This window comes from Lepidochelys kempii, chromosome 14 (assembly GCF_965140285.1).
Source record: "Lepidochelys kempii isolate rLepKem1 chromosome 14, rLepKem1.hap1, whole genome shotgun sequence".
Lineage (NCBI taxonomy): Eukaryota > Metazoa > Chordata > Testudines > Cheloniidae > Lepidochelys > Lepidochelys kempii.
This window is the reverse complement of record NC_136393.1, coordinates 22,856,589-22,881,670: the sequence shown is the minus strand read 5'-3', so window position 1 is coordinate 22,881,670 and position 25,082 is coordinate 22,856,589. Positions and strand designations below refer to the sequence as shown.

General features: G+C 48.6%; 1 protein-coding gene across 1 annotated transcript in view; it reads left to right on the top strand.

Annotated features, from left to right (window-relative positions):
- The window catches only part of NTN1 (netrin 1), a 210,966-nt gene extending 188,497 nt beyond the window's left edge, over positions 1 to 22,469 (top strand). The window contains exon 7 of the mRNA XM_073310452.2: positions 22,044 to 22,469. Within this exon, the coding sequence (XP_073166553.2) occupies positions 22,044 to 22,372 (329 nt within the window). The 3' untranslated portion in view covers positions 22,373 to 22,469. The remainder of the gene's footprint in view (positions 1 to 22,043) is intronic.
- The last annotated feature ends 2,613 nt before the right edge of the window (positions 22,470 to 25,082 follow it).

Sequence of the window (25,082 nt, the reverse complement as noted above, 5' to 3'; positions counted from 1 at the left end):
TGGCGATAGCCCTGTGGAAGCTTGCAACGCCAGACAGCTACCGGTTAGTTGGGAATCAATTTGGAGTGGGCAAATCTACTGTTGGGGCTGCTGTGATGCAAGTAGCCCACGCAATCAAAGATCTGCTGCTATCAAGGGTAGTGACCCTGGGAAATGTGCAGGTCATAGTGGATGGCTTTGCTGCAATGGGATTCCCTAACTGTGGTGGGGCCATAGACGGAACCCATATCCCTATCTTGGCACCGGAGCACCAAGCCGCCGAGTACATAAACCGCAAGGGGTACTTTTCAATAGTGCTGCAAGCTCTGGTGGATCACAAGGGACGTTTCACCATCAACAATGTGGGATGGCCGGGAAAGGTACATGACGCTCGCATCTTCAGGAACTCTGGTCTGTTTCAAAAGCTGCAGGAAGGGACTTTATTTTCAGACCAGAAAATAACTGTTGGGGATGTTGAAATGCCTATATGTATCCTTGGGGACCCAGCCTACCCCTTAATGGCATGGCTCATGAAGCCATACACAGGCAGCCTGGACAGTAGTCAGGAGCTGTTCAACTACAGGCTGAGCAAGTGCAGAATGGTGGTAGAATGTGCATTTGGACGTTTAAAGGCGCGCTGGCGCAGTTTACTGACTCGCTTAGACCTCAGTGAAACCAGTATTCCCACTGTTATTACTGCTTGCTGTGCGCTCCACAATATCTGTGAGAGTAAGGGGGAGACGTTTATGGTGGGGTGGGAGGTTGAGGCAAATCGCCTGGCTGCTGGTTACGCGCAGCCAGATACCAGGGCGGTTAGAAGAGCACAGGAGGGCGCGGTACACATCAGAGAAGCTTTGAAAACCAGTTTTGTGACTGGCCAGGCTACGGTGTGAAAGTTCTGTTTGTTTCTCCTTGATGAAACCCCCCGCCCCTTGGTTCACTCTACTTCCCTGTAAGCTAACCACCCTCCCCTCCTCCCTTCGATCACTGCTTGCAGAGGCAATAAAGTCATTGTTGCTTCACATTCATGCATTCTTTATTCATTCATCACACAAATAGGGGGATGACTACCAAGGTAGCCCAGGAGGGGTGGTGGAGGAGGGAAGGAAAATGCCACACAGCACTTCAAAAGTTTACAACTTTAAAATTTATTGAATGCCAGCCTTCTGTTTTTTGGGCAATCCTCTATGGCGGAGTGGCTGGTTGGCCGGTGGCCCCCCCACCGCATTCTTGGGCGTCTGGGTGTGGAGGCTATGGAACTTGGGGAGGAGGGCGGTTGGTTACACAGGGGCTGTAGTGGCAGTCTGTGCTCCAGCTGCCTTTGCTGCAGCTCAACCATACACTGAAGCATACTGGTTTGGTCCTCCAGCAGCCTCAGCATTGAATCCTGCCTCCTCTCATCACTCTGCCACCACATTTGAGCTTCAGCCCTGTCTTCAGCCCACCACCTCTCCTCCCGGTTATTTTGTGCTTTCCTGCACTCTGACATTATTTGCCTCCACGCATTCGTCTGTGCTCTGTCAGTGCGGGAGGACAGCATGAGCTCGGAGAACATTTCATCTCGAGTGCGTTTTTTTTTCTTTCTAAGCTTCACTAGCCTCTGGGAAGGAGAAGATCCTGTGAAACACATGCAGCTGATGGAGGAAAAAAAAGGGACAGTGGTATTTAAAAAGACACATTTTATAAAATAGTGGCTACACTCTTTCAGGGTAAAACTTGCTGTTAACATTACATACATAGCACATGTGCTTTCGTTACAAGGTCGCATTTTGCCTCTCCCCACCGCGTGGCTACCCCCTCAACCCTCTCCCCTCCCCGTGGCTAACAGCGGGGAACATTTCTGTTTAGACACAGGCAAACAGCCCAGCAGGAACGGGCTCCTCTGAGTGTCCCCTGAAGAAAAGCACTCTATTTCAACCAGGTGACCATGAATTATATCTCACTCTCCTGAGGATAACACAGAGAGATAAAGAACGGATGTTGTTTGAATGCCAGCAAACATACACTGCAATGCTTTGTTGTACAGTGATTCCCGAGTACGTGTTACTGGCCTGGAGTGGTAAAGTGTCCTACCATGAAGGATGCAATAAGGCTGCCCTCCCCAGAAACCTTTTGCAAAGGCTTTGGGAGTACATCCAGGAGAGCCGTGAATGCCAGGGCAAAGTAATCCTTTCACATGCTTGCTTTTAAACCATGTATAGTATTTTAAAAGGTACATTCACCGGAGGTCCCTTCTCCGCCTGCCGGGTCCAGGAAGCAGCCTTGGGTGGGTTCAGGGGGTACTGGCTCCAGGTCCAGGGTGAGAAACAGTTCCTGGCTGTCGGGAAAACCGGTTTCTCCGCTTGCTTGCTGTGAGCTATCTACAACCTCAACATCATCATCATCATCTTCTTCGTCCCCAAAACCTGCTTCCGTGTTGCCTCCATCTCCATTGAAGGAGTCAAATAACACGGCTGAGGTAGTGGTGGCTGAACCCCCTAAAATGGCATGCAGCTCATCATAGAAGCGGCATGTTTGGGGCTCTGACCCGGAGCGGCCGTTCGCCTCTCTGGTTTTCTGGTAGGCTTGCCTCAGCTCCTTAAGTTTCACGCGTCACTGCTTCGGGTCCCTGTTATGGCCTCTGTCCTTCATGCCCTGGGAGATTTTGACAAAGGTTTTGGCATTTCGAAAACTGGAACGGAGTTCTGATAGCACGGATTCCTCTCCCCAAACAGCGATCAGATCCTGTACCTCCCGTTCGGTCCATGCTGGAGCTCTTTTGCGATTCTGGGACTCCATCATGGTCACCTCTGCTGATGAGCTCTGCATGGTCACCTGCAGCTTGCCACACTGGCCAAACAGGAAATGAGATTCAAAAGTTCGCGGTTCTTTTCCTGTCTACCTGGCCAGTGCATCTGAGTTGAGAGTGCTGTCCAGAGCGGTCACAATGGAGCACTCTGGGATAGCTCCCGGAGGCCAATACTGTCGAATTGTGTCCACAGTACCTCAAATTCGAGCCGGCAAGGCCGATTTAAGCGCTAATCCACTTGTCAGGGGTGGAGTAAGGAAATCGATTTTAAGAGCCCTTTAAGTCGAAATAAAGGGCTTCATTGTGTGGACGGGTGCGGGTTTACATCAATTTAACGCTGCTAAATTCGACCTAAAGTCCTAGTGTAGACCAGGGCACAGACTTCGGCAAGGTGTTTGACTTGGTAGCACATGATATTCTGATAAAAAACTAGAAAGATACAAAACTAACATGATACACATTAAAAGCTCACTAACCAATATGTCTCAAAATCTAATTGTAAACTGCGTGTTTCTAGTTGGGTCCCACAGGAATCGGTTCCTGGCCCTACGCTATTTAACATTTTTATCAATGACGTGGAAAAAAACATAAAATCATCACAGATAAAGTCTGTAGATGACACAAATTGGGAGAGGAGTAAATAATGAAGATGATGCATCAGTGATAAAGAACAATCTGGATTGTTTAATAAACTAGCTGCAAGGAAACACTATGCATTTTACTATAGCTAAATGTAAATATATACATCTAGGAACAAAGAATATAGGCCTTAGTTAGAGGATGGGAAGCAGTGACTCTGAAAAAGATTTGGGGGTTGTGGTGGATAAGCAGCTGAACATGAGCTCCTAGTGTAATGCTGTGGCCCAAAGTGCTAATGCGACCCTGGAACGCATAAACAGGGAAACCTTGAGTGGGATTACAGAGATTGTTTTTTTACTTCTGTGTTTGGCACTGGTGTGACTGTGGCTGGAATATTGTGGCCAGTTCTGGCATCCATAATTCAGGAGGGATGTTGATAAATTGGAGAGGGTTCAGAGAAGATCCACAAGAATGATTGATTAATGGATTAGAAAACCTGCTTTATAGTGACAGAGCTCCATCTATTTAGTTTAACAAAAAGAAGATTAAGGTGACTTGATTACAGCCTATAAGTACCTACATGGGGAGCAAATATTTAACAGTGGGCTCATCAATTCAACAGGGGGCAGAGAAAGATCTAACATGAGCCAATGGCTGGAAGTTGAAGCTAGACAAATTCAGGGTGGAAATAAGGAGTACATTTTTAACAGGGAGAGTAAGTAACCACTGGAACAATTTACCAAGGGCTGTGGTGGATTCTCCCTCACTGACAATTTTTAAATCTAGAATGGATGTTTGTCTAAAAGCTCTGCTCTGGGAATTGTTTGGGGACAGGTCTCTGTGCCTGTGACTAAATGATCACATGGGCCTTTCTGGCCCTGGGATCTGTGACTCTGTGAAGGAGCAGTGAGGGGAGCGAAATAACACAAAGGGAGGTAGGGCCTATGAAAGTCAGTGGGAGTCTCGTTACTGGCATCAGTGGGCAATGGCTAAGGATCCCGATCCTCAAAGGTATTTAGGTGTCTCACTCCTATTGAAAAACGGGAATTCGGTACCTAATACCGTTGAAGATCTGTGCCAAGGCCAGGGCCAGCTCCAGGCACCAGGGTTCCAAGCAGGTGCTTGGGGCGGCAGTCAGAAAGGGACGGCAGTGTTTCCATTGCTGCGGCAATTCGGTGGCAGCTTCTCTGTTCTGCCGGCCGCGGCAGCAATTCAGCGGTAGCTTCTTCCCTTTGCCATCCGTGGCGGCAATTAGTTGGCGACAGTTTTTTTCACTGCTTGGGGCGGCAAAAACGGTAAAGCCGGCCCTGGCCAAGGCTGTTAGAGATTTGAGCAAGAAAGATCACCACGAGATTCAGTTTGGAACCCAGCTGCTCATACATGTGGGGAGAAATAGCAGCTGCCAAAAGAAAAAGGGCTAGTCTAGTTTTGGGGATGCAGATAGAGAGGCACACACCATCACAAAGCAGGGAAGCCCGAGGCCCCTCTCTCTGCAGCTCTGGAATATTAGCCTGATTCTATTCTTACCATGGGCTTTAGTGGAGTTACTGCAGTTTTACACTGCTGGGAGGGAGAAGAGAATTGGGCCAATTGTGATGATCATTTCTGGTCAACTATTTACTAAAAGATATAGGCAAGTTGGAGGGAGTTCAGAGAAGAGAAACCCAAAGTGGTTATGACTTCATGTGGCCAAGCTGAAGGAGGTAAATCCGCATAGCGTGAAGCACAGTAACAATCTGCAGGTATTAGAAGGGTCTGAAGTCCAAAGAGGCAGAGGAATAATTTAGTGAAGTATGGAGACTTTTAGACTGAATATAAACTTCCCATGGAATAAGTTTCCTAAGGGATCCCCCTGTTGCCTGGCCCACGTAGCACAGAGCTGGACAGGCCAGTCTGGCGCTGGCAGGGAGATGGACGGGATTAAATAGCCCTTTTCCATCCCTCGAGTCTCTGGCTGTTCCGCTCTCCGAGGAGGGAAGCATACTGTCATTTCCAGCTCAGCTTCGGAATCTCCATTACAATCTCTTTGGCAGTCCCAGACGCTCTGTCCTCACCTGAAGGCTCTGGCACCGGGCCCAGTGAAGCCAAACCCTGAGCAGCCATGAAGGAGAAAGCAAAACCACAGGCTGAATTTGTAGGGATTCCCGGCTCCATGCCCTAGCACAATAGGATATGGGCTAATTGGTGGCTTTGGAGGGGCTGAGGACAGGCCTGGGTCAGCATAGAAAGTGAACGGGTATTGACCTCTAGAGAAGGTAGCACCTCCAGGTCAAAGCTGAGGTCATTAGGAGGCCAAGGAAGGAAAGATTAACTGCCCCTTGGTATGTTTGTGCTGCACCACACCTGGCCTGTGAATAAACAGAGGGTTTCAATTTCCAGAGCTGTTAATCTCTTAATTCTTTCGGACATGTGCATTATACATTCTCTCCCTCTCCCTCTTCCTTCCTCTCTCTCTCTCTCTCTCACCCCCCCTCCCTTCCTCTCCAAATGCAAAAATAAATCTACGCCCAGGAACCCCGGGCATTGAGACTTCTTGTTCACAGTCCTTCTGACCTCGCTTGGGAGGGTTCCCTTTGCCCCAGCATGGACCCAATCCTGCACAACTGAAACCAGAGGGAGCAGATTTGTAGCCTCTTCATGGGGATCCCAGTGTGAACAGTGTCACCAAACTAGGAGTGAACCCTTCCTCCTGCCTCTCCAGAGGGACCCAATGCTGTCCACTCCCACTGACATCTCGGGGGCTATCCAGCCTTGCCTGCGAGTGCTCTTCGGCTTTGAACAGTTTCGCTTGCCCAGGAAGGGGAGGCAACCACAAGCCCCTTCTTAAAGCAAAAGCCAAAGCTGTCCTCCCTGTGCACCATGCAGCAAACTCCTTGAGAGCAGAGAGCTCAGCCCCTTTCCGAGTGTAGCAGGAAGTGACCCCCCCCAACACCCACATCCCTTTAGCACACCCAGGGGAGCAAGAGGAATTAGTGGGACAGGGGGGCAGCCTTCCACCAGCAAATCACTTGACTGCCATTGCGTACCATGCTGCCCAGCAGCTGGCCGACCCCCACTCCCTTGACTCACCAGTCCCTTCCCAATCAACATTTGGAAGAGGGGCTGGGGGAGACGGTGGGATCCTATTCGAAAAGGTGAGATCATCTTCTCACTCTGCCCTTTCTTGGAAAAATCCTTCCTTCGCTGAGACTTCGGTTAGCCACCCCTTTGTTGAAAGGCATCTTGGCAGCGGCACATGGAAAAATCAAAATATGTTTTGAAAAGGCAACTTTTAAAAAGTATTCCACATAGAAACCTAAAACGATCCGTTCTGAGGAGGCCCCTAGGGACAGACTGAGAGAGCGAGGCAGGGGATAACCCATACCTCTGCTTTTTATAAAGCCTCTCTCCAAAAGAGAGACCTCTTCTCCGTATTACTGTGGAGAAACCATATTTCTGAATGCAGGGGGAAGGTCCACGGAGCGGGAGTGAATGGCTGTGAAATCCCCAGCATAACTGCGTCCATATGCTCTGGAACGCTGTGTGACAAAGGAAAATTCTGGGGGAGAGGAGCACTGAGGTAACCTGCTCCTCCAGGGCTGTAATAAAACTGGCCCATGAATGAATTAGACCGTGCGAAAAGGAAAGGGCCTGAATGGGTCACACCCTCTCAAACAGCAAGAGATTAAACCTTATAAATCTCTGATATTAAACTGGTATGACACGGGTGAACCTAACCAATAAAACAATGCCGCAGCGTAAACGCTGTCTTCCAACACTGGTATGAACGCTGCTGGAGAGGCGGGATGGAACTAGAACCAGCTGACAGGACTGCCCTTAAACATGGAAAGTTTAGATGAGCTAGGAACAGGGGATTTGTTTCTGCTGCTATTGCCATCTGTGGCAAAACAGCCATTGACTTCAATGGTAGCAGAATTTGCATTCCCCAACCCTGGTTAGTGAAAAGCGAACAGATGCACATAAGGGTCTGGACTAAAGTTGGCTAGATTTAGGTTCAGATCCTGGCTCTTGACTGGCTTCCTGTGTGACCTTGGGCAAGTCACATGATCTCTCTGTGGTTCAGTTCCTGAGCTATCAAACAAGGATGATATGTCCCTACAGCACAGGAGTGCAATGTGGGTAAATACATTAGTGTTTGTGGGGTGCCCAGCTACCACAAGGATAGTTGGGTGTAGCCCACAGTCAGGCTTATTAGTGAATAAACTGATACCTGTGTCACTTATAAAAACAGGTCAAACCCTCATGAACTTAGCATGGAACCTGGCCCTGAGCCACCACTGGGTTTGGGTTAGGGCTTGCAAAAGCAAAACCCATCTGAGATTCTCCAGGATTCAACCCAGCCACACTTTAGCCTTCACCAGCACCTTCCACCTGAGGCACTCAGAGTGGTTTACAAACGTTGACTGATTAAGCATTGCAGTAATCCTGTGCAATCAGTGCATTTCCCTTAATATGTTATTGCTCACAATAAAATGAGATGCTAGATACCCCAGTTTGCATGGTGGCATTTTCCATCAAGTACCTGCCATCTGGGGTTCTTTGGAGACTCTTTCCACAAGATACCAAGACCTTCTCTGCAATAAATTCACACACACGCCACCCAAAAGTAAGTTCAGCCTGTTATTTTTAACATTATCATTAAAGATGAACATTGAAGCTCGAACATTTTAGGAAATGTTACCCTTTTACAGTATGGCCAACTCTCACACTATTTGATGCCTTTCTTAAAGCTCTAGCTTCTGGAGTCCTGTGATTATGTCAGAAGCTCCTTGAGGGGCAGCGGGTGTTTTTGTTTTTTAAGTAGTAAATTTCTAGGCCTCGTAACTGAGGAGAAAAGCTTAAAAACAGGGACCCTAAAGATTCAGGAACCAGAAGGCAAATAAAAAGAATCTCAAATTGGTACATCTGAAAATTTCCTGATTTTTTTAAGGCAACCTCATGATTTTCAGGACCTGACTCAAGCTTTTTGAATTCTTGGGGTTGACAGTGCTGCTTTCATTTGGTGTTTTATGATGATGGCCTCCAACATTTTTTTAAAATCTATTTTTTTAATTGACATATCCGGTCCTCACATCATCCTCGTAGTTCAAAGACCTCAGACCGACCTTTGGAGGACGTCAGGAGCTATGTCACATGAAACTGTAACCTGCACTAACAGGGGAGGGGCTGCCGGTTCTTACCCTGTTCAAAGATCACCGCAGCGTATTGCCATCTGTTGGCTGTTTCAGGGTGTGTCTAAAGTAAATTCGGTGGTTTCGATTCAGTTCCCAGCGACGAGGTGTCCATGCCACCACAACTTGAGAGGGACCTAGGGCAGAATGGCCCATAACAACTGAGCATCCTTCCCACCTCTGGAGAGTCCCTCACCATCCTGGCTGAGGCATGTTAGTGCTGTAGTGCAGAGGTGGGTGGCTAGTCCTGCAGCCGCCCGTGCTGTACCTGTCCTGTATTCAGGCAGAGCGTTTCGTTCTCCGGGGCTGTATCTCTGAGAGCTTTAACCACAACAAAAGGCCTGGCAATAGATGGAAGTTGCATTGGTTTCACTTAAATCAGGATTTAAGTGAAACCAATGCAAACCAGTGTGTAGATACACTTGTATCAGTTCAAAACTGGTTAATTTGCAGCGGCAAGCCAAACAGCTATAAACCAGGTTTCCAACGAGTTAAGAGCATCCACGCACAAAGCTGCACCGGTTTAATTGAATTAGTTTCACACCCCATCTTTAGTTAAACCCAGGCAGGCTTGACAAAGCCCTGGCTGGGATGATTTAATTGGGGATTGGTCCTGCTTCGAGCAGGGGGTTGGACTAGATGACCTCCTGAGGTCCCTTCCAACCCTGATATTCTATGATTCTAACTGTGTGTGTAGACCAGGCCTTGGAGACAAACAAGGTCTTTACTCTGGTTTGACTCATTCCTGAGTCAGACAGACATCTCATCAAGGCCAATGTGCCTTTTGCCTGAGAGAGGAGTGCATAAATGGTCTAAGGAAAGAATCCCCATTGCTGACCCAAACGAGGCGCTGTCCTGTGGAATTAACCCTGAGCTACCACACCTGCAGATTTCACTAGCTTGAGTTAGTAGTGGGCCTGCCTGGGTACCTGCGCCACCGGCTGGGAGCCTGGAAAGCAACAGCCAGTTTTGCAAATGCAGGGCTAGGGGAGAAGTTAAGAAGAAGGTGGCTAGCTGATTTTTCAAAGCCCAAAGCAAACAAGCAGGCGAAGGCAGCCAGAGGGATGCCTGCTCTGCTCTTGGCCGCTGGAGCTGTGCGCTCCCAAGGTATTCTATTCAGGAACTGGACAGAAGCCATTCCGTGTTGAAAACTGGTGTCATCAGCCCAGGCTGCAGCCAGAGCTCTGTGAAAGCTGTGACTCATTTGATTTTGTTCTCCCCTCAGGGGGTACATTGCTGGAACTTAGCAGCATCACATGGCTGCTTACGGGGCACCCGCTGGTTGCTTCAACAGCTCGCCTCAATTACAAATTACAGCAATTTCGCCCATCATGTATTTCTTATGCCAGGGCTCAGACTAATCCACTTTGCCTCTGATCATCGGGTGGGCTTTGTGGCTTGCCATGTGAGCACCACTGTGAATGCAATGGGGGTGATGCCTTGCAGCGGGAAGTTCCCTTCTTCCCCGCTGGGAGAGGTTACCAGTCCTGTTAACCAGCTGGCTTGTCAAAGCTTCCTTTGGCTAAATGCTGATTTGATCTCCCTGCTGGCTGGCTGGGCCTCCGAGCGACGATGGGAGGAGGAATGGGCTGCGAATGTGCATGTCTCTCTCCTGAGCTTTGCTGCGCTGTCTGGCCATGTGCTTCGCCAAGCTAGTTCCCAGTGGGGCCAGGCAGGGGGAAAGAGGGAGGTAGTTAAGTTGTTAATCAACCCCAAAAGGCTCTGATGAGATCATACTCCACAAGGGTGCCCAGCAGTAGCTTGCACTGAGATCGGAAGCGAGAGGGACATGCCCTAGCCCTTAGTTGTCCAGCTCTGTCAGGGGAATGGTTCAGGAGCTAGTGGAGTAAACATCTGTGGAATAGGAGCATGGCCTGTCTGCCGACTCTGGAATGCTGGGCTCATGGGCCACCACAGCGGGATCATCATTGCAGAGAGGCCACAGCGCCCGGCAGTGATATTTGTCACTGGCTTCTCTGCCCTCTGGGAGGTTCCAAGTGACTGGAAAACATTGGAGCTGTCGCAGAGGCCACGTTGCACTGAGCTGCCCTCCTGCCCCCCTCTCCCCACCCCAAAGTGATGCACACTGCTAATTTTCCTCTTGTTGGGTTCAAAGTTTGATGTTAGGCTATTTTCAGACAAGACCTGCAGGCCTAGCCAATGAGGCCCAATGAGAAAAATCAGTGAGACAAGGTGTGACAGCTCCGTGACACCACCAGCCCATTAGCCACCCAAACAGGCACCTCTGGGCTTTCCCCTGCAGGCTACCAGTAGGTGCACCCCCCCCCCATCCATGCGCACCTTTCAGGTGGTCCCCTGTAGCATCCAGCACCTTCTCCACTGAGCACTCACAGAACGAACAGGTCTTCTGTCCCCAAGGAACCAGTGCACACACCAGCATATGTGATTCATCACAGGTGCCGCACCTCATTTAATGCCACAGCACTGAGATATAGTTATAGTGAAACCAGCCATCAGTTCATTATCACAGATCATCATTTCAGAGAGAGGGAGCAGGGGTAATGGTAACAAAAGGGTTACATATAAAACCAAATTATAACATGCTTTCTACAGTCCAACCCTTGCAGGCTAACCTGCAGGCTAAATCAATTTATCCCACCTCAAATGTCCTCTGGCGTTTTCAGATCCTGTTTTCATGACTATCAATGCACTGTTTGCTTGGCAGGTACAGGAGAAGGGGTGTCACCCTGGCCTTTGCCTTGTAGGCCCAAAGTTCATGGTCTGTTCCCAGAGTAAGGATGAGCCCCTGGAGCTTATTGTCCAGTGTGCACCCTCCCTGTTAACTTCCCACCCCTCACTGACTTCATATGCAAATGAAGCTTCCACTGTGCTGGCCTACAATGCTTAATATACATGTGAGCATCAGAGACGGGCATAATCACCTTGCGTCCAGCAGAAACTCACTTGTCAATGCTGCCCTTGATACAGACTGCAGGGACGTGGTACCGGCAGACACCTGACATAGTATCTGTCCGTACATTTCCCAATGGTATTAATGACTGTTTGATTTCAGATGTCACATGATATTCTTTGGCGAACCAGAATGTACAGCCCAGGAGCAGGATCTTCCTGTATCACCCTGGCCAGTTGGCACTGAGGGGCTCTTAGGGTCACGTGAGGCTAGAGAGGCTGTTGAGGAGACAGCCTGAGGGGGGAGCTGGGTGGTTGCCCCTGAGGTGGAGCTGGGGAGAACAGTTTGAGACGTGGGTTTGGTCCTTCAGTTGCCCTCCGGCCCACGGCGGTTATGGTACACGGTGCACATGTAGCTATGGAAACAAGCGGCCTCATTGGGTTTGATGTGGGTTGCAACACACGCAGCTAATGGCCTTGCACAGGTGAGAGAAAGTGGGTGCCCTCAGTGGTTCTCACCACATTTGCTAACGCTCCTTGGAAAAGCACCTTTTCTCCTAACCAAGATAGGGCCTTCGCCTCCCTCTGGAATTCGGCCGAGGTCCTCAAAAGTATTTAGGCACCAAACTCCCATGGGATTGATTTCAGTGGGAATTAGGCACCTTTGAGGATCTGAGTCTGAAGATTTGTATCTGATTCTTCATTGCTCTGCACCTTGTCTAGGTGACAACTTGTTTATGGCAATTTAAAGCAATAACAACATTATTATTATTGCTTATGACTATTCTTATCGTGTTATCTCGCAACTTATGTCATCGTTAACATCCATCCAAATGAGTGGAAGTGGGTATAAAACCCCGGCCTGCTAACATTCCACACTGACCCCCCACTTTGCATGGGGGTAAACAAGGACACAAGTTGAGGGGCAACAGGGTCCCTGCAGTCTTAGGCCCTGTTTTTTAATGCACTGGGGTAACTAAAACAATGCCATTTCCGTGGTGCAACCCCCAATGCAGATGTGCTGCCCTGATGTACAAGGCGGCTTACCCCAGTGTGGTTTACTCCAGACATTTAAAAAGAGTAATTTGCACCAAAGCAGCTCATTTACACTAGGGGTGTGCATTGGTGATCTGGGGTAGGGGTGTGCACTGGTGATCTGGGGTGACACTTCCAAAAGCACCTAAGTGACTTTGGCTCCAAAAGCAGGTTAGGACTGGATCTCCTAATGAAATGCGTGAGCATTAGGCACCTCACCTGCTTAGGTGCTTTTGAAAATCCCAGTAGACGTCTATCCACATATTTAGGCTGCTAAATACCTTGGAACATCTGGCCCTCAGAAACTTAAGGTTCATTGAAAGTCAGTGGGCTCTTAAGTCACTTTTGAAAATCAGACTTATGCTCCTAAGTCATGTAGGTGCTTTTGAAAACTGACCCCCCTGACCTTTGTGGCTCATCCCAGCTAACATGCTAACCAAAGGCAGACAGTGAAAGTCTCCCCTCACCCCTAGGAGAGAAGTCCATCTAAATGTGCCATTGGGGGATCATCCTGCCCAAACTCAGCCCTCCCTGGTGACATGGAAGATGACTCCACACTACCACTAGAAAACCAAAGGCAAAGGTTTGAGTTTTCACTCCCCTTCTGACTGCAGGAGCTTCCTTCGGGAACCCCAGAGGTGGGTGACAGACGTTTGGCCACAGTCACCCACCAGTTAGAGGAAATAATATTTGAAAGACCATTTCTTTTCCTTCAGCTCCAGGGAAACCACATGTTCTAGATGCAAGGTTGGAGCATAAAACTTTCTGTCAATGAAAACAGCAGTGACTGTGCCAGCCAAGCTTTCACCTAAGCCTTCAGTCCTTCCACTTCATTAATTAAAAAAAAAAAAAAAAAAAGAGGACTTTGACATCAAAATATACAGACTGTATTTTTAGACAAACCACGTTTCCTGTAACCACCTCTGTTCAGTTCCTTTGCATTAATTTTCTCCATTCTGTCAGTGCGGATCAGGGCCGGCCAAAGGTTTAAGTTTTTTTGGAAAGACTTGTTTCCAAAAAAATAAAAAACTGGCTCATCCTCACATTTTCTTACCTTCACATTAGTCTGGGAAATATGTGGTCAGAGCTCAGATTTCATGAAAGCATCTGGCACTCATGATGCCCTTTTTAAAAAATATATGTATTTTGCAATTTTGTAAAGGTATTTGTGGACTTACCAGCTTCCACCCAACACACACTTTTTAGCATTAAATCGTGTTGCATATGAGGCCTTCGATGCAGATGTGTTGCTCTGACAAGTGTTAATTCAGTGGATTGAATGTTCATTTGTCATCTAAACAGGTCAGAGATTTTTGTTTGGGTGGTTGATTAGGGCTTTTTTCAACCTACGTAACAAAGGTTGCATCCCTCCAGGATTGACATGGCTCATGGTAAATCTTACAGACAGACAGATGGATAAAGAGGCTGCATTGTAAATGAAGAGGTTGGAAGGCGAAAAATAAAATCCAATCAAAAGTGTTTTGTTGTTGAGAACTACAAAGGCAGGTTGGAAAACGGAAAAAGTGGCATGATTACATCCTCTGGGCCGAGCCAGCTTGGATCTCCCATAAAGTGATTTCTCTTTATTTTGTCTCCTGTCCAGTGCTGTAACTTCCAGTGGATTTTTTCTCCCTCTCTCTGGTTTTATTGATTCCTCTCAGCTCACAATTAGCAAATAAATACATGAAGTCTGCATAATCATTTCCGCACGAGGCACTTTCCTGGAAGCCAACTTAGTAAGAAGTTTCCTCATCGGAGGAAAGACAAAAATAAGAGACATGTTATGTCAACTTTTTGCAACATACAGCAGGGTCGCCCATTCCTCTTCCGTTTTCTGCTTACAGCTGCCATGGGTTTCGTTTGACTGACAGCTCTTCAAAAGAAACAAACAGGTTAACAAGCCAAAGGAAGGTGCCTCCAGATTTCAGCTCTGTTTCATCAACACGCAGCGACTCGGAATGCTCCATTACTCGAGTAATGAAATCAGTTTTCCTTCTCTCCTTGTGGTTTGAAACTGAATCCACAACACTGACATTTTTATGAATGGAAATTCCGACTGCACCACGCATCACCAATCTGGCAACCCTACAGTAGTTCATGGCAGCAACGGAGACTAAGTTTCTGTGCAGACCTCAGGGCCCAGAGCCGGTGTTTGTCTCCTGTTTGAAATGCATTCACTTCTGGTGAAAGTGGCACAGGATGGGCTAGGTGAATGGATGGGTTTCTCCACCCGGAAATGTCTGTGAATCTATATCATGAACTGGTGCTTTAAATAAGTATAACAAAGTAAGTAGCTTGTGCAGTGAATTGTTTGGGTAAACAATAGCTGCCAAAAACTCTTATCAGGCAGTTGATAACCGAAGGAGTTGGATAGGGCTTTATAATGCACCTCTGGTTCCATTGCTGTGGGTGAGCTCTGAGTAGGGACAATGACCTAGGGTTTTCAGAAGTGATTTGAGAGATTTGGGGTACCTACAATTTCAGTGCTCAACTTGAGACATATTAAATCAGCTGCCTGAGTGGTGCAAAGTGGATGGCTTGTGGTGGAGTATCTGGGTGAAGATGGCAGTAGAGTGGATCCCTGGGCACAGGGCAGTGTGGGTGATTAGTGTTCTGTTTGGGCCACATGTCAAAAAGAAGTGGACATGGGCTGGGACAGAGGCAGCATCCATGGAAGTGGGCACGCAAACAATAAAAGGGGCTGGTGGTAACACGAAGGAGGTGGCTGCGTGACAACTATCAAGCAGCCTGCCTCCTCCATAAGGAGGTTCCAGTTCATCCCAGAACCACTGGAGAGTGGATCAGAACCAACACCAGTACCCAGCACCCTACTGGCTAGGTCCAGACATGGTCTCACAAAGGGGCTGAAGCTAGTGTATAATGCAATGATCCGGTGTAGCAGAAGATGTTTCATAACCTACACTGCATCCCACTCAGCACCTGAGCCAGATCCAAACCCTAGCTCTGATCAACCAGCTCTTAGGCATGGAAGAACTATGGTTGCTCCTGGACCTTCTGAATGTTGCCATGGCAGGTGCAGTCTAGTATCCTGAAGGTATCAGAACACAGGTGTAAACTCAAGGGAGCTGGAAGAAAGCCCTTGTCAATCACAGGGCCTAGTTTTTGGATCCTCTGAAAGGACACCAGGAAGAGGCCTGTTCCCGCTATCTTTAGATTATGATGTAACGTCACCTTTGTTGTGTAATGTTGAAGTAGTGCTATTAGGCACTGTTAAACAGCCTCTGCGTTCCACTCCAGAGGTGACTGCATGTGGGTGAAAGGATACCGCAATATACAAGTAGTAGTTTGCACTGTGCTTTTGGGTTCTTCAGTGTGAAAGATGCCATAGGGATGGCAGATAGCAGTGCACCACACCACTGAATGTCTTACGAGATGTCCCCAGGGGTCACCGTCATTCCACTTTCCGCTCCCTGCATCCCATAAATGACAGAATCCAAAACTGAGCGAGGGATTTCCCAGGAACAGTCAGCTGACGTTTCCATTTTCTTGCTGATCGTGCCCTGATGGCACCTGTTAGTGTCTCCGCTTGGGCTATGAAATGTCAGTTGTGGTGCTGAAAGGATAGCACCATTTCTGCACTGAACTCTCTTAGACTAGGGACTGAACCTTTGGATCATAGATTCTGCAGATAATGTAGGCCAAAAAAAACCATCTCATCTTTACACAGGCACACACCAGCACTGCATTGTACCTGTATGCTCAGGAAGTGGGAGATAGGCAGGAGTAGAACAGCCCTGTTTGGCCAATCAAAAAAATTGATCAGAAACATGCACTGGGCTTTGTTGATATGAAACAAACTACCCATTATCTGCCAGATCCAGGTCTGGGTGTTTGGATCTGGGGATTTGGTTTGGCCCATCTCTAAATTTCTGCCTCTCTACACCCCAGCCAGAGATTGGTGAACTGCCTCAGCTAAACTAAGAACCATCTCCTCATCCCAACATTTTCAAAGGAACAGATAAGCATCCAAAATTCTTCTTCTTGCTTATGAACACATGAACTTCATGGCTTTGGAGTTTCACCAAGCCTGATTGCAGCCCTCGAGCCCTATATCACTACCTCATTCCTCTGCTTGTGCAGATCTCAACAGCATATCTTTACAAGACCATTAGCAATGGGCTGTAATTAGCAATAGGGGTCATTGCTGAAAGGTGCTAGCAGAGATGAGCCTGCACTGAACCCCAGATCCAAGCCTCCTTGGACTTTGTGAAGATTCAAATCTGGGGCCAAACATTGGCTCAAGCCAATCTCTTTACAGTGGACCAAACCAGAACCTTTCCCTCAACTTTGGGGAAGCTGAGATCGAGCTGCAAGCACCATCCCCATGAAGAGGTCTCTGCCCAGGGCTAAGCTGCCTGCTTGGTTGATTTTTAATACAAATTTAATAGATGGTAACTGACCAACAGCCTGTGCTTCCTCTTGGCAGGAGAGAGTCTTGTGCAATAAAAGCAGGGATTTTGGGCTCCAGCTCAGTCCACTTCTCTGAGCTGACTCCCAGCTAATTTTCCTTCCGCCCTCAACATTTCCAGCTGGCTGCTGGTGTGGGCATCAGCAGCCAATCAGTGTTGCGGCCTCAGATGGCCTCTGCAAATAAGATGGACAAAACCAGAGCCTGGCCAGTGAAGTGCTAATAAGACAGCAATCCCAGATTGGTCATGGACATTGGGACCACCTTTCGATGCTCTTGGAAATCCAGGTCCTTGGGCGGTTGGCAGAGACCCAGCTCCTTTTCCCAGCAAGGCTTCCATCTGATGTTCAGACCTTGTTGATTTAAGCCCTGACTGACATACGCTGGGTGCAGAATGCTGCACATAAGTGAGCATCATAAGGGAGGAGCGGTTTGTTCTGCGAGGCAGCACAATAGCTGCTACTCAACTCCCTTTACAGATTCCCCCCCCCCCCAATGGTAAGAGACCTTTTCCTTTCCTGTCCCATAAAAAAGGAAGGTGGTTACAACTCCTCTGGACCATTTCCTCTTGGAGTTGCAGCAGCCAGGCTGAACTCAGATGCACTATCCCCTCCTGTAGTCCCCAGGTTATAAGCGGAGGGAGCTTAAACTTCTGCAGCTTGGTAGAGGCTTACATGGCTCTATTTCCCTCCCATCCCATGCTGTGCACACCTTGGGCAGCCATTGTCACCAGTAGTGGGGTTGTGAAGATGGAAGGTTAGACTGGGCGGGTGTGGTATGATGAGACTTGCGTGGAGTCAGCTGGTAACATCTACGCATGTTCTGCTGTTCTGGGCAGCGGGGTTAGTGTTCTGCTCTGGAAGGGCCGGATCCACTTATTCAGTTTCTAATTCAGTTGAATGGCACCTGAGACACTGCCTCAGATCAAATGCAACAGGCCAGGGGCACAGAGAAGGGAAGCTGAAACCATGGGGTCAGCCTGGGACTTAGGGCTTGTTCACCTCCATTCTAGGTACTTCCCTCCCTTGCAGAAAGTGACATGAACACAAGGACAGTGTCTTGTTTGCTCAGTGGTGCCAGGATGCAGCTGGAGAGGGGAGACACTTATAAGATCGTGCTGCCCAGCTGCCTGGGCTCAGTGCAGCATGGGCCCATGAAAGAATGGGTCAAACCAATTCCCCTGCATACTTCTGAATCTGAGCAGTCGCAAGGGCTGGGATCCAGCTCTGAACACAGAGCTATTTCCAAAAGCACGTTGTCCAAACAGCTGGAACAAACTGGCCGGGAGGGAGGGGTGATGAGGATGTTGTACTGTTAATACTGGCTGAAGTCCTGTGTTAATAATGGGGAGGCTGTCCTAGTCTAAACTGTCTTCCAGCCACCTGGTCTCTGCGCAGCTGGTCAATATAACCCCAGGTGTGTCCTCTCTCCTGCGAAGAGAGATCTCTGTGGGAGATATCCTAGATCCTGTTTCCTTCAGAAAGCGAATGGGCTGAGTTCACAGGAGATGCCGGACATTTAACTCAGCTGCTAAATGCATCCTGTAACAGCCTCCCAATGGGGAAATCAAGTCTTGGGAAGAAAGGGCTGCTTGCAAGTGCTGCGTTACCAGAACCTGCCTCAGCCTGGGCTGTGACTCTCTCCTGGAAAATGGGCCAGTTGTACAAGGAGATTGGGCAGCTGTCACGCAAGCTGCCCTTTGCTAGCCCACTCTGATTTCCTTGGGCCAGCCCAGCTTCTGTTGCAGCTAATCCCCAAAGGGTATGGTCACATCACTCCCTTGCATCCCCCCACAGTGCTGTGGCCACATCTCTGTCCTGAGTGGCAGCACCCTCCACCCCCTCCATCATGCCACGACCAGGCCTTCTCCAGCTCCATCAGCTCCTTTACATTCCTGACCAGCTGCACTCCTTTGCTAATCCAGTGCAGAGCCTGTTCTAACCAGAGACTATCCCTGGTGTCCGTGTGCCTTTTGGTTAGGCGACATGGCTAGATGAACGCACATGGAGGTCACCATACTCACGTGACTTGTCATGCAGTTCAGATTTAGGTCTGGAAAGAGATTGACATCTTAGGACACTGAGCCACTAGTCCAGATAATGCAGAGCTGCAGGCCACTATCAAACTAGCCATTCATTTTACATTCTCCTTCACTAATCTCACTCATCTGCAAGGCCAAGGAAAAATATTCCTCAAAAACCTAAACAAAAGATAACCCCCAAGCCCAAATTCTCCAGCCACAGAAATCCCACTTCTCACTCACTCACGGCCATGTAACAGGCCTTCCATTTTCAAGGGCCGTTCTCATGCCCAACCCAGCAGCCCTGGCTGCAAAGTCATGGTGTTGAGGTGCATTCGGGCATCCAAGCTTGTCCTGTGAGCATCGGGCTCGCTGTATGTTCCATAAACGCTGGTGATTTGTGCAGAATAGGCCCACATACCTCATCAAAGCAGCTCAGGTATCAGACTAAATAGCAGATTTGATGTAGATTCACGTAGTGTATCATCCAACATGGCGAACTCCCCATGCCCCAGGAGTGGCCTGTACAAGGGATAGCATCTTAAAAGCAGTGACTTGCAATGTCACAATCTAGGGAGATATTTAGGCACCTAACTCCCATTGAAATCCATGGGAGTTAGGCACCTAAGTACCTTTGCTACTCCCATTTTAGGAGTATGGCCATTCTTTCATGTACATGCCTAACTTGCACTGCCAAGTATTGGTTTTGGGTGTAAGAGATCACATCGCCGCTCAGTGGCAGGTGTACAAGGAGGATAAGCACATTAATGCCACCTCAAGGTGCTCAAATAGTAGAGGGGATTCTAGACCTGGGTGTGTGTGTGAGAATTGTGTTTGTTCTCCGCTGCGTGTTACCACCCCAGCTGTCCTGCGCCCGGGGAGAAGGCAATGAGCCCTAGGAGCAGGCTAACAAGCAGCCGTTTTGCTGAGTAAATGTTGAGAATATCTTGCAATGAAATTCGTTGCACAGTCCTGGCCAGCTCTGTCCAAGGAAAATAAGGGTTCTGGATGGTTTATTTCCCCCACTTCTCTCCCTGTTGCTTTAAGCAGAAGGGGTGCATTTTGTCACCATGGTTACCTTCATGACTTCAGTCAAACATGAACCCAATTTACTTTTTATTTTATTTATTGTTTTAAAGTTCATAATGAGTGTCAAATCCCTTGGTGAGGCAAACATGGCAACGGTTACCATCATAGCCGTGTTTGGAACATGGAGCCTGGAGTGCAAAGTTCAGGATGCCCAGAAACATCTGAGAGAAAAGTTGGACAGGTCTCTCTCACCACAAGAACCACGAATAACTCTGAACTTTGTCCGTGTGCATCTTCGACACTCCTGGCCCTTATCCCTGCCCCTCACCCCCCCTCCCCTGCCCCGGGTGGAACAGCAGTGCTTTGAATAATGGAGAGGGGCAGGTATGGAGGGAATCACAGCAGAGAACTCCACCCTGAGCTGTCTGAAGGCAGGATGGTCCAAAGGAGAGCGCATCCCAGGCCCATACAGGCTTCTACCTTGGAGGCCAGGGCTTCACCAAATTCCAACAGGGGCCTGCAAATAATTCTACCAGAAACAACAATAGCCAGGTGCTGAGCTACCATAAATCAAGTGTAGCTCCACCGAAGCCCTTTGAACTTTGTGGATTTACATCAGCTAAGGAGCCATCTCTCCATGGTCTGAAACAGTTACACTTGCTCCTACTTGTACTCCCCTTGGTAAACAAACCAATGCCTTATAGGGAGAGATCAGCACCCATGGAAACCAAGCAGCGAGGTGGTCACAGAGCCATCAGGCAGAGAGGGCTCTGGCTTGTTCCATTGTTAGTGTCCATAGCTAAGACACAGCAAACTGAAGGCTCTGAGGGGCTGAATGGAAGTCCAGTGCCCTGGGTGCATCTGTGTGTATCTGAGTGTTATACGCAGCGCCCAGCACTTGGGCACTAGTTGGAACCAAGGCTCCCATGGGCAGCATTCAGAAGCCACCGTATTTCTAGCTTTCTTCCTTCCACTTAGAGAGGAGTGATGAAGGCCTGTCAGATCAGCCAGTCCGTGACCCTACAGGGCAGGAGCATTCCCCGCAGCCCCGTTTCTAGTCACAGGCACTGGGGCTTCCATCCCTTCCCTTGGGAGACTCTTCCAAGGCCGACACCCTATCCCAGGAACCATTTCCTGATACCCAGGCCAAACGCTCCCTGACTCTGCAGGACACCCCCTGCTAGAATACTGGCAGCTCTGCACCTGGGCTGCTGATGTCTGCCTCCACCTTGACCTGCTGGGGGGGTCTCCCTGTGGCCCCTCTCTCTGCCATGAGTCAGATGACCACTTTGAACCAGGTCCCTTTAATTGCCACTCTCAGGTAGGAGTGAGCCTATTCCATCTAGCTGAAACCTCCACTGACCCCGCAAAGCTCAGACCTTTCTGCCAGGTCGCACCACCCTCTGTACCACTTCCCCAGACATTCACACCTACCAGTCATGGATTCTGGGAGAGACCAGTCTGGGGCAGAAGGAGCCAGGGGGTGGTGTTAAGGCACTAGTGCATACTCTGTGGTGTACAGTAGCTGTGGTGATGGTAAGGTGGGTGCCTGAGCAGATGAGAGGGGATGCACTTTTCCTTTCCTTGCTTTTACAGTTCATCCTCAGACATGCTGTATGTGCAGCAATCCTCACTGCTCCCAAACAAGTGCTTTGGGGGTGGGGGGTAAGTCTAGTGTTTCAGATGTTTGTGCTCAGAAAGTCTCCTGAACTGATGGCCCTGGAGCCTGATGCCCTGTGTTTAGGCCCAGAATAGGTACCTCATGAGTAGCAGGGCAAAACTTCTCTCCAAGCATCTCACTAACAAGCCTCATCCCTGACTTGCTGGGACCACGCCTAAGGGGTATGACCGGAGCACATTCTTTGTGGCTCAGGCAATGGTTGGCATCATTGTTCAGATGGCCTGCATAGCAGTTAATTAGCAGTGACTGGTGTGGTGGCTTTTGCAACGTGGACTTTGGCTCAGGGGGATTTGGCTTCAGACAATAGCTCATTTCACATGTGGTCACCACAAAGCTATTTGACCTTTGGCTCCTCCCTCCAGAGGCTGGTCACCAGAGGTGACAGGTCCTTGTCCCAAGTGCTTTATTAGCTGGAGTTAAAAATAAGCCTCAACTTGCTTCCTTTTCTTGTCTATTTCTAGCTGTGCAGATCCACATCCTGAAGGCCGACAAAGCTGGCGACTGGTGGAAGTTCACCGTCAACATCATCTCTGTGTACAAACAAGGGACCAACCGGATACGGCGTGGAGACCAGATCCTGTGGATCCGCTCCAAGGACATAGCATGCAAGTGCCCGAAAATCAAGCCCATGAAGAAGTACTTGCTGCTGGGCAATGACGAAGACTCGCCGGACCAGAATGGGATCGTAGCGGACAAGAGCAGCTTGGTGATACAGTGGAGGGACACATGGGCTCGGAGGCTCAGGAAGTTCCAGCAACGGGAGAAGAAGGGGAAGTGTAAGAAAGCCTAAAGGAAGAGGTGGCAGCGGAGCGCGAGAGAAAGAGAGACTGTGCATGCTGCTTTGTGTAGAACCTGGAGCAGATAGGGATTGGGCTTAGGGATTTTGTGAAGGAACTCACTTTGCAGTTTGTGTGTGTCGGGGGGGGCGGGGGGTGGGATGTAGGGGAATCACTTCTGTGGGACTGCCAAGTTTGCACCTCATAGTACAGAAAAAAAAAATCACAAACACTCACAAAAAGAAACCATTGCGCCACGAGGCCGGATTGGGGCCTGCACTGCCTCGATCGCCACAGCACCCAGGCTTGTTCAGTTACCAGTTCCCGTGGTCCCCTCGCTTATTTCGCCCCTTTGTGTCTAAGAGATCACAGACGCCAAACTGCCTTAAAACTGCTAACGCCTGCTAGTTCCAAAGCCAAGAAACTAACCAACGGCACTGCTGGAAATTAACTTCCCTACCCCTGAATCACATTTTCTCATCTTAGGTTGAAGGAGACAATTATTGTAGGGGAACTAATTAGAAATTGATCACTGAGGACATATTTGAGGATCAATTAACACTGGTTACTTGAATGGTCTTCAGTAAAATATAGTTCTAATAATCAATTGCCTGCTGTACAGTATCTAAGAGACAGGGCTAGATTTTCAAAGTTGAGCGTGTGTGATGGTGCTTGTTTATTAGTACCTGCTTGCACCCACACAACAGCAGGCCTTTCACACTGTATGTGGAGCAGCCGCTAGAAGAAGACACAATCGTCGGTGGGTTACACATGCACCTAACTTTGAAAGCATGGCCCAGCTATTCCTGTCGGATTCAAATCCAGGTTTTCAAAGGAGAGCTGCATGCTGTTTAGATGCCAGCTGGTTAGCACAAGATATGCACGGAACCACATCACGGTACATATGGATCCACCTCCCAGCTGACAATCCTCAGTCTAGCGTTTAATAATCCAGGTCCCATTTGCCAATGGCCAGTCATCGCTGCGTTAAATCCAGAGAGTTGAGGAGACAGGAGGGTAAGATTTGCAGAAGCACCTAAGGGAGGTTGGTGCCCAGGCTTTGCTTAGAGGCTTCTTTCCAAGTCTTTGCTGGCAGTAGCTTCACTTCTGTACCCAACTAGCCCTTCACAGTCCTCTGCGCCTTCCCCAACCCTCCCGCCCCTGTCCCAGCCTTTAAATGTTACTCAGAAGATGAAGGCCCCACTGGGCAAACTGCTGGGAAGCCCACACAGTCACGTTACTTCCTGCCCCTGAGAGTCCCCATGTGTCCCTGAGAACAGCTGGCCGCCTGTCGTCTCATTTCTCATGCCAGTGACGACGAGAGGTGGAGATTTTTGTTCAGCATCAGGTTGAATGTGCGTCTTTTGGGGATTTGTGCTACAGCAGCAGGTAATAATGCAATGCTTCAAACGCAGATTCACCTGTGCTGAGGGGCCAGCATAAAAGACCTGTGTACTACTTCAGCCCCAGTTGGTGTAAACGATGCATAGCCCTGCATCAGGAGAAACACTAGCCAAAGTGACTATATGCAAAAGGCTCTACCCATTTAGCCACTGTAGAAACAAAACTTTCCCAAAACAGGACAATAATCTGCCAATATAAATGAGAGAACCTCTGCAGTCCACAGAGGTCAATTCTTCTAGATAGAGGCTGTATTCAACTCCCTTGGCTTCCTGTAGGCATTGCTGATATTCAGCACCTCACCATTATAACACTCTGCTAGGTGGAGAGGTTGGGGCAGATCAGCTGAGACTCGGGTTTGAGGGGCTTAACTCCTGCATGGAGCCTGTGGCACTTCTGCTTTGTTAAAGCCACGGTGCAGATTTTTCTTAGCTTCCACATTAGACTCATAAGGAGAGAAGGAGATTTGCACTCACACACAACTTGTACAAGCAACTGGTTGTAAAACAACAACAAAAAATGGGCGCAACTTGGATGCACAATTCAAACTCAAATTTCTACGATGCCCATGCTACAAAAATCAAAACCTCCCTGATACTTTTCCTGTTAGGAAACTTGGAAACATCCATTTTATGACATTTTCCAGCAGTTTGGCCTGGTTTTATAGCAATTGACAATATTTATATAATGACATAAACTGCTCTAAAGCAAGGCAGCGATGTAAATAGGTGTAAAATGGAGAGGTGCCCACTGAAATGCAGAGCAGGCTTGTGGAGTTGAAATTCAAGGCTGGGATAGGGAAACCAGCTCCTGTGAGCTCGTCTGACCCGTGGTGTGAATTACAAGGCTTAACTAACTAAAGTAAATTTAGTCATTAGGAGAGAAAATATGCAGAACGCTCCTTGGCAATGAGCGTTCAGCAAAACCAAGTATTTATCCCGCATCCCCTTTTACTGACTGTGGGACAGAAAGAAGAAAGGCAACTGGTATTAAAGGCAAACGATTTTGAAGTCAATGGGACTAGTGCTCCTAAGTCACTTGCATGCTTTTGAAAATCTCACCCTCAGGGGCCTAAATATGTACTTGAGAGCATAACATTTTGGCCAAACTGATCAAATTAGACTGGGCCAAAGTACAGTCCTTGAGAGCCTGCATTGGCTTGGAGATCTATCTGTGCTTCATGGCACCCGGCTGTTCTGTACGCCCTTGTGGTGTGGGATATTCCTAGGTACAGCACCCCCAGTTGAGTCCCATCACCCTGCCACTACATGCGGTAAAACCTTATCTCCAGCTAAGGAACATTTGCAAAAAAAATCCCCTGCT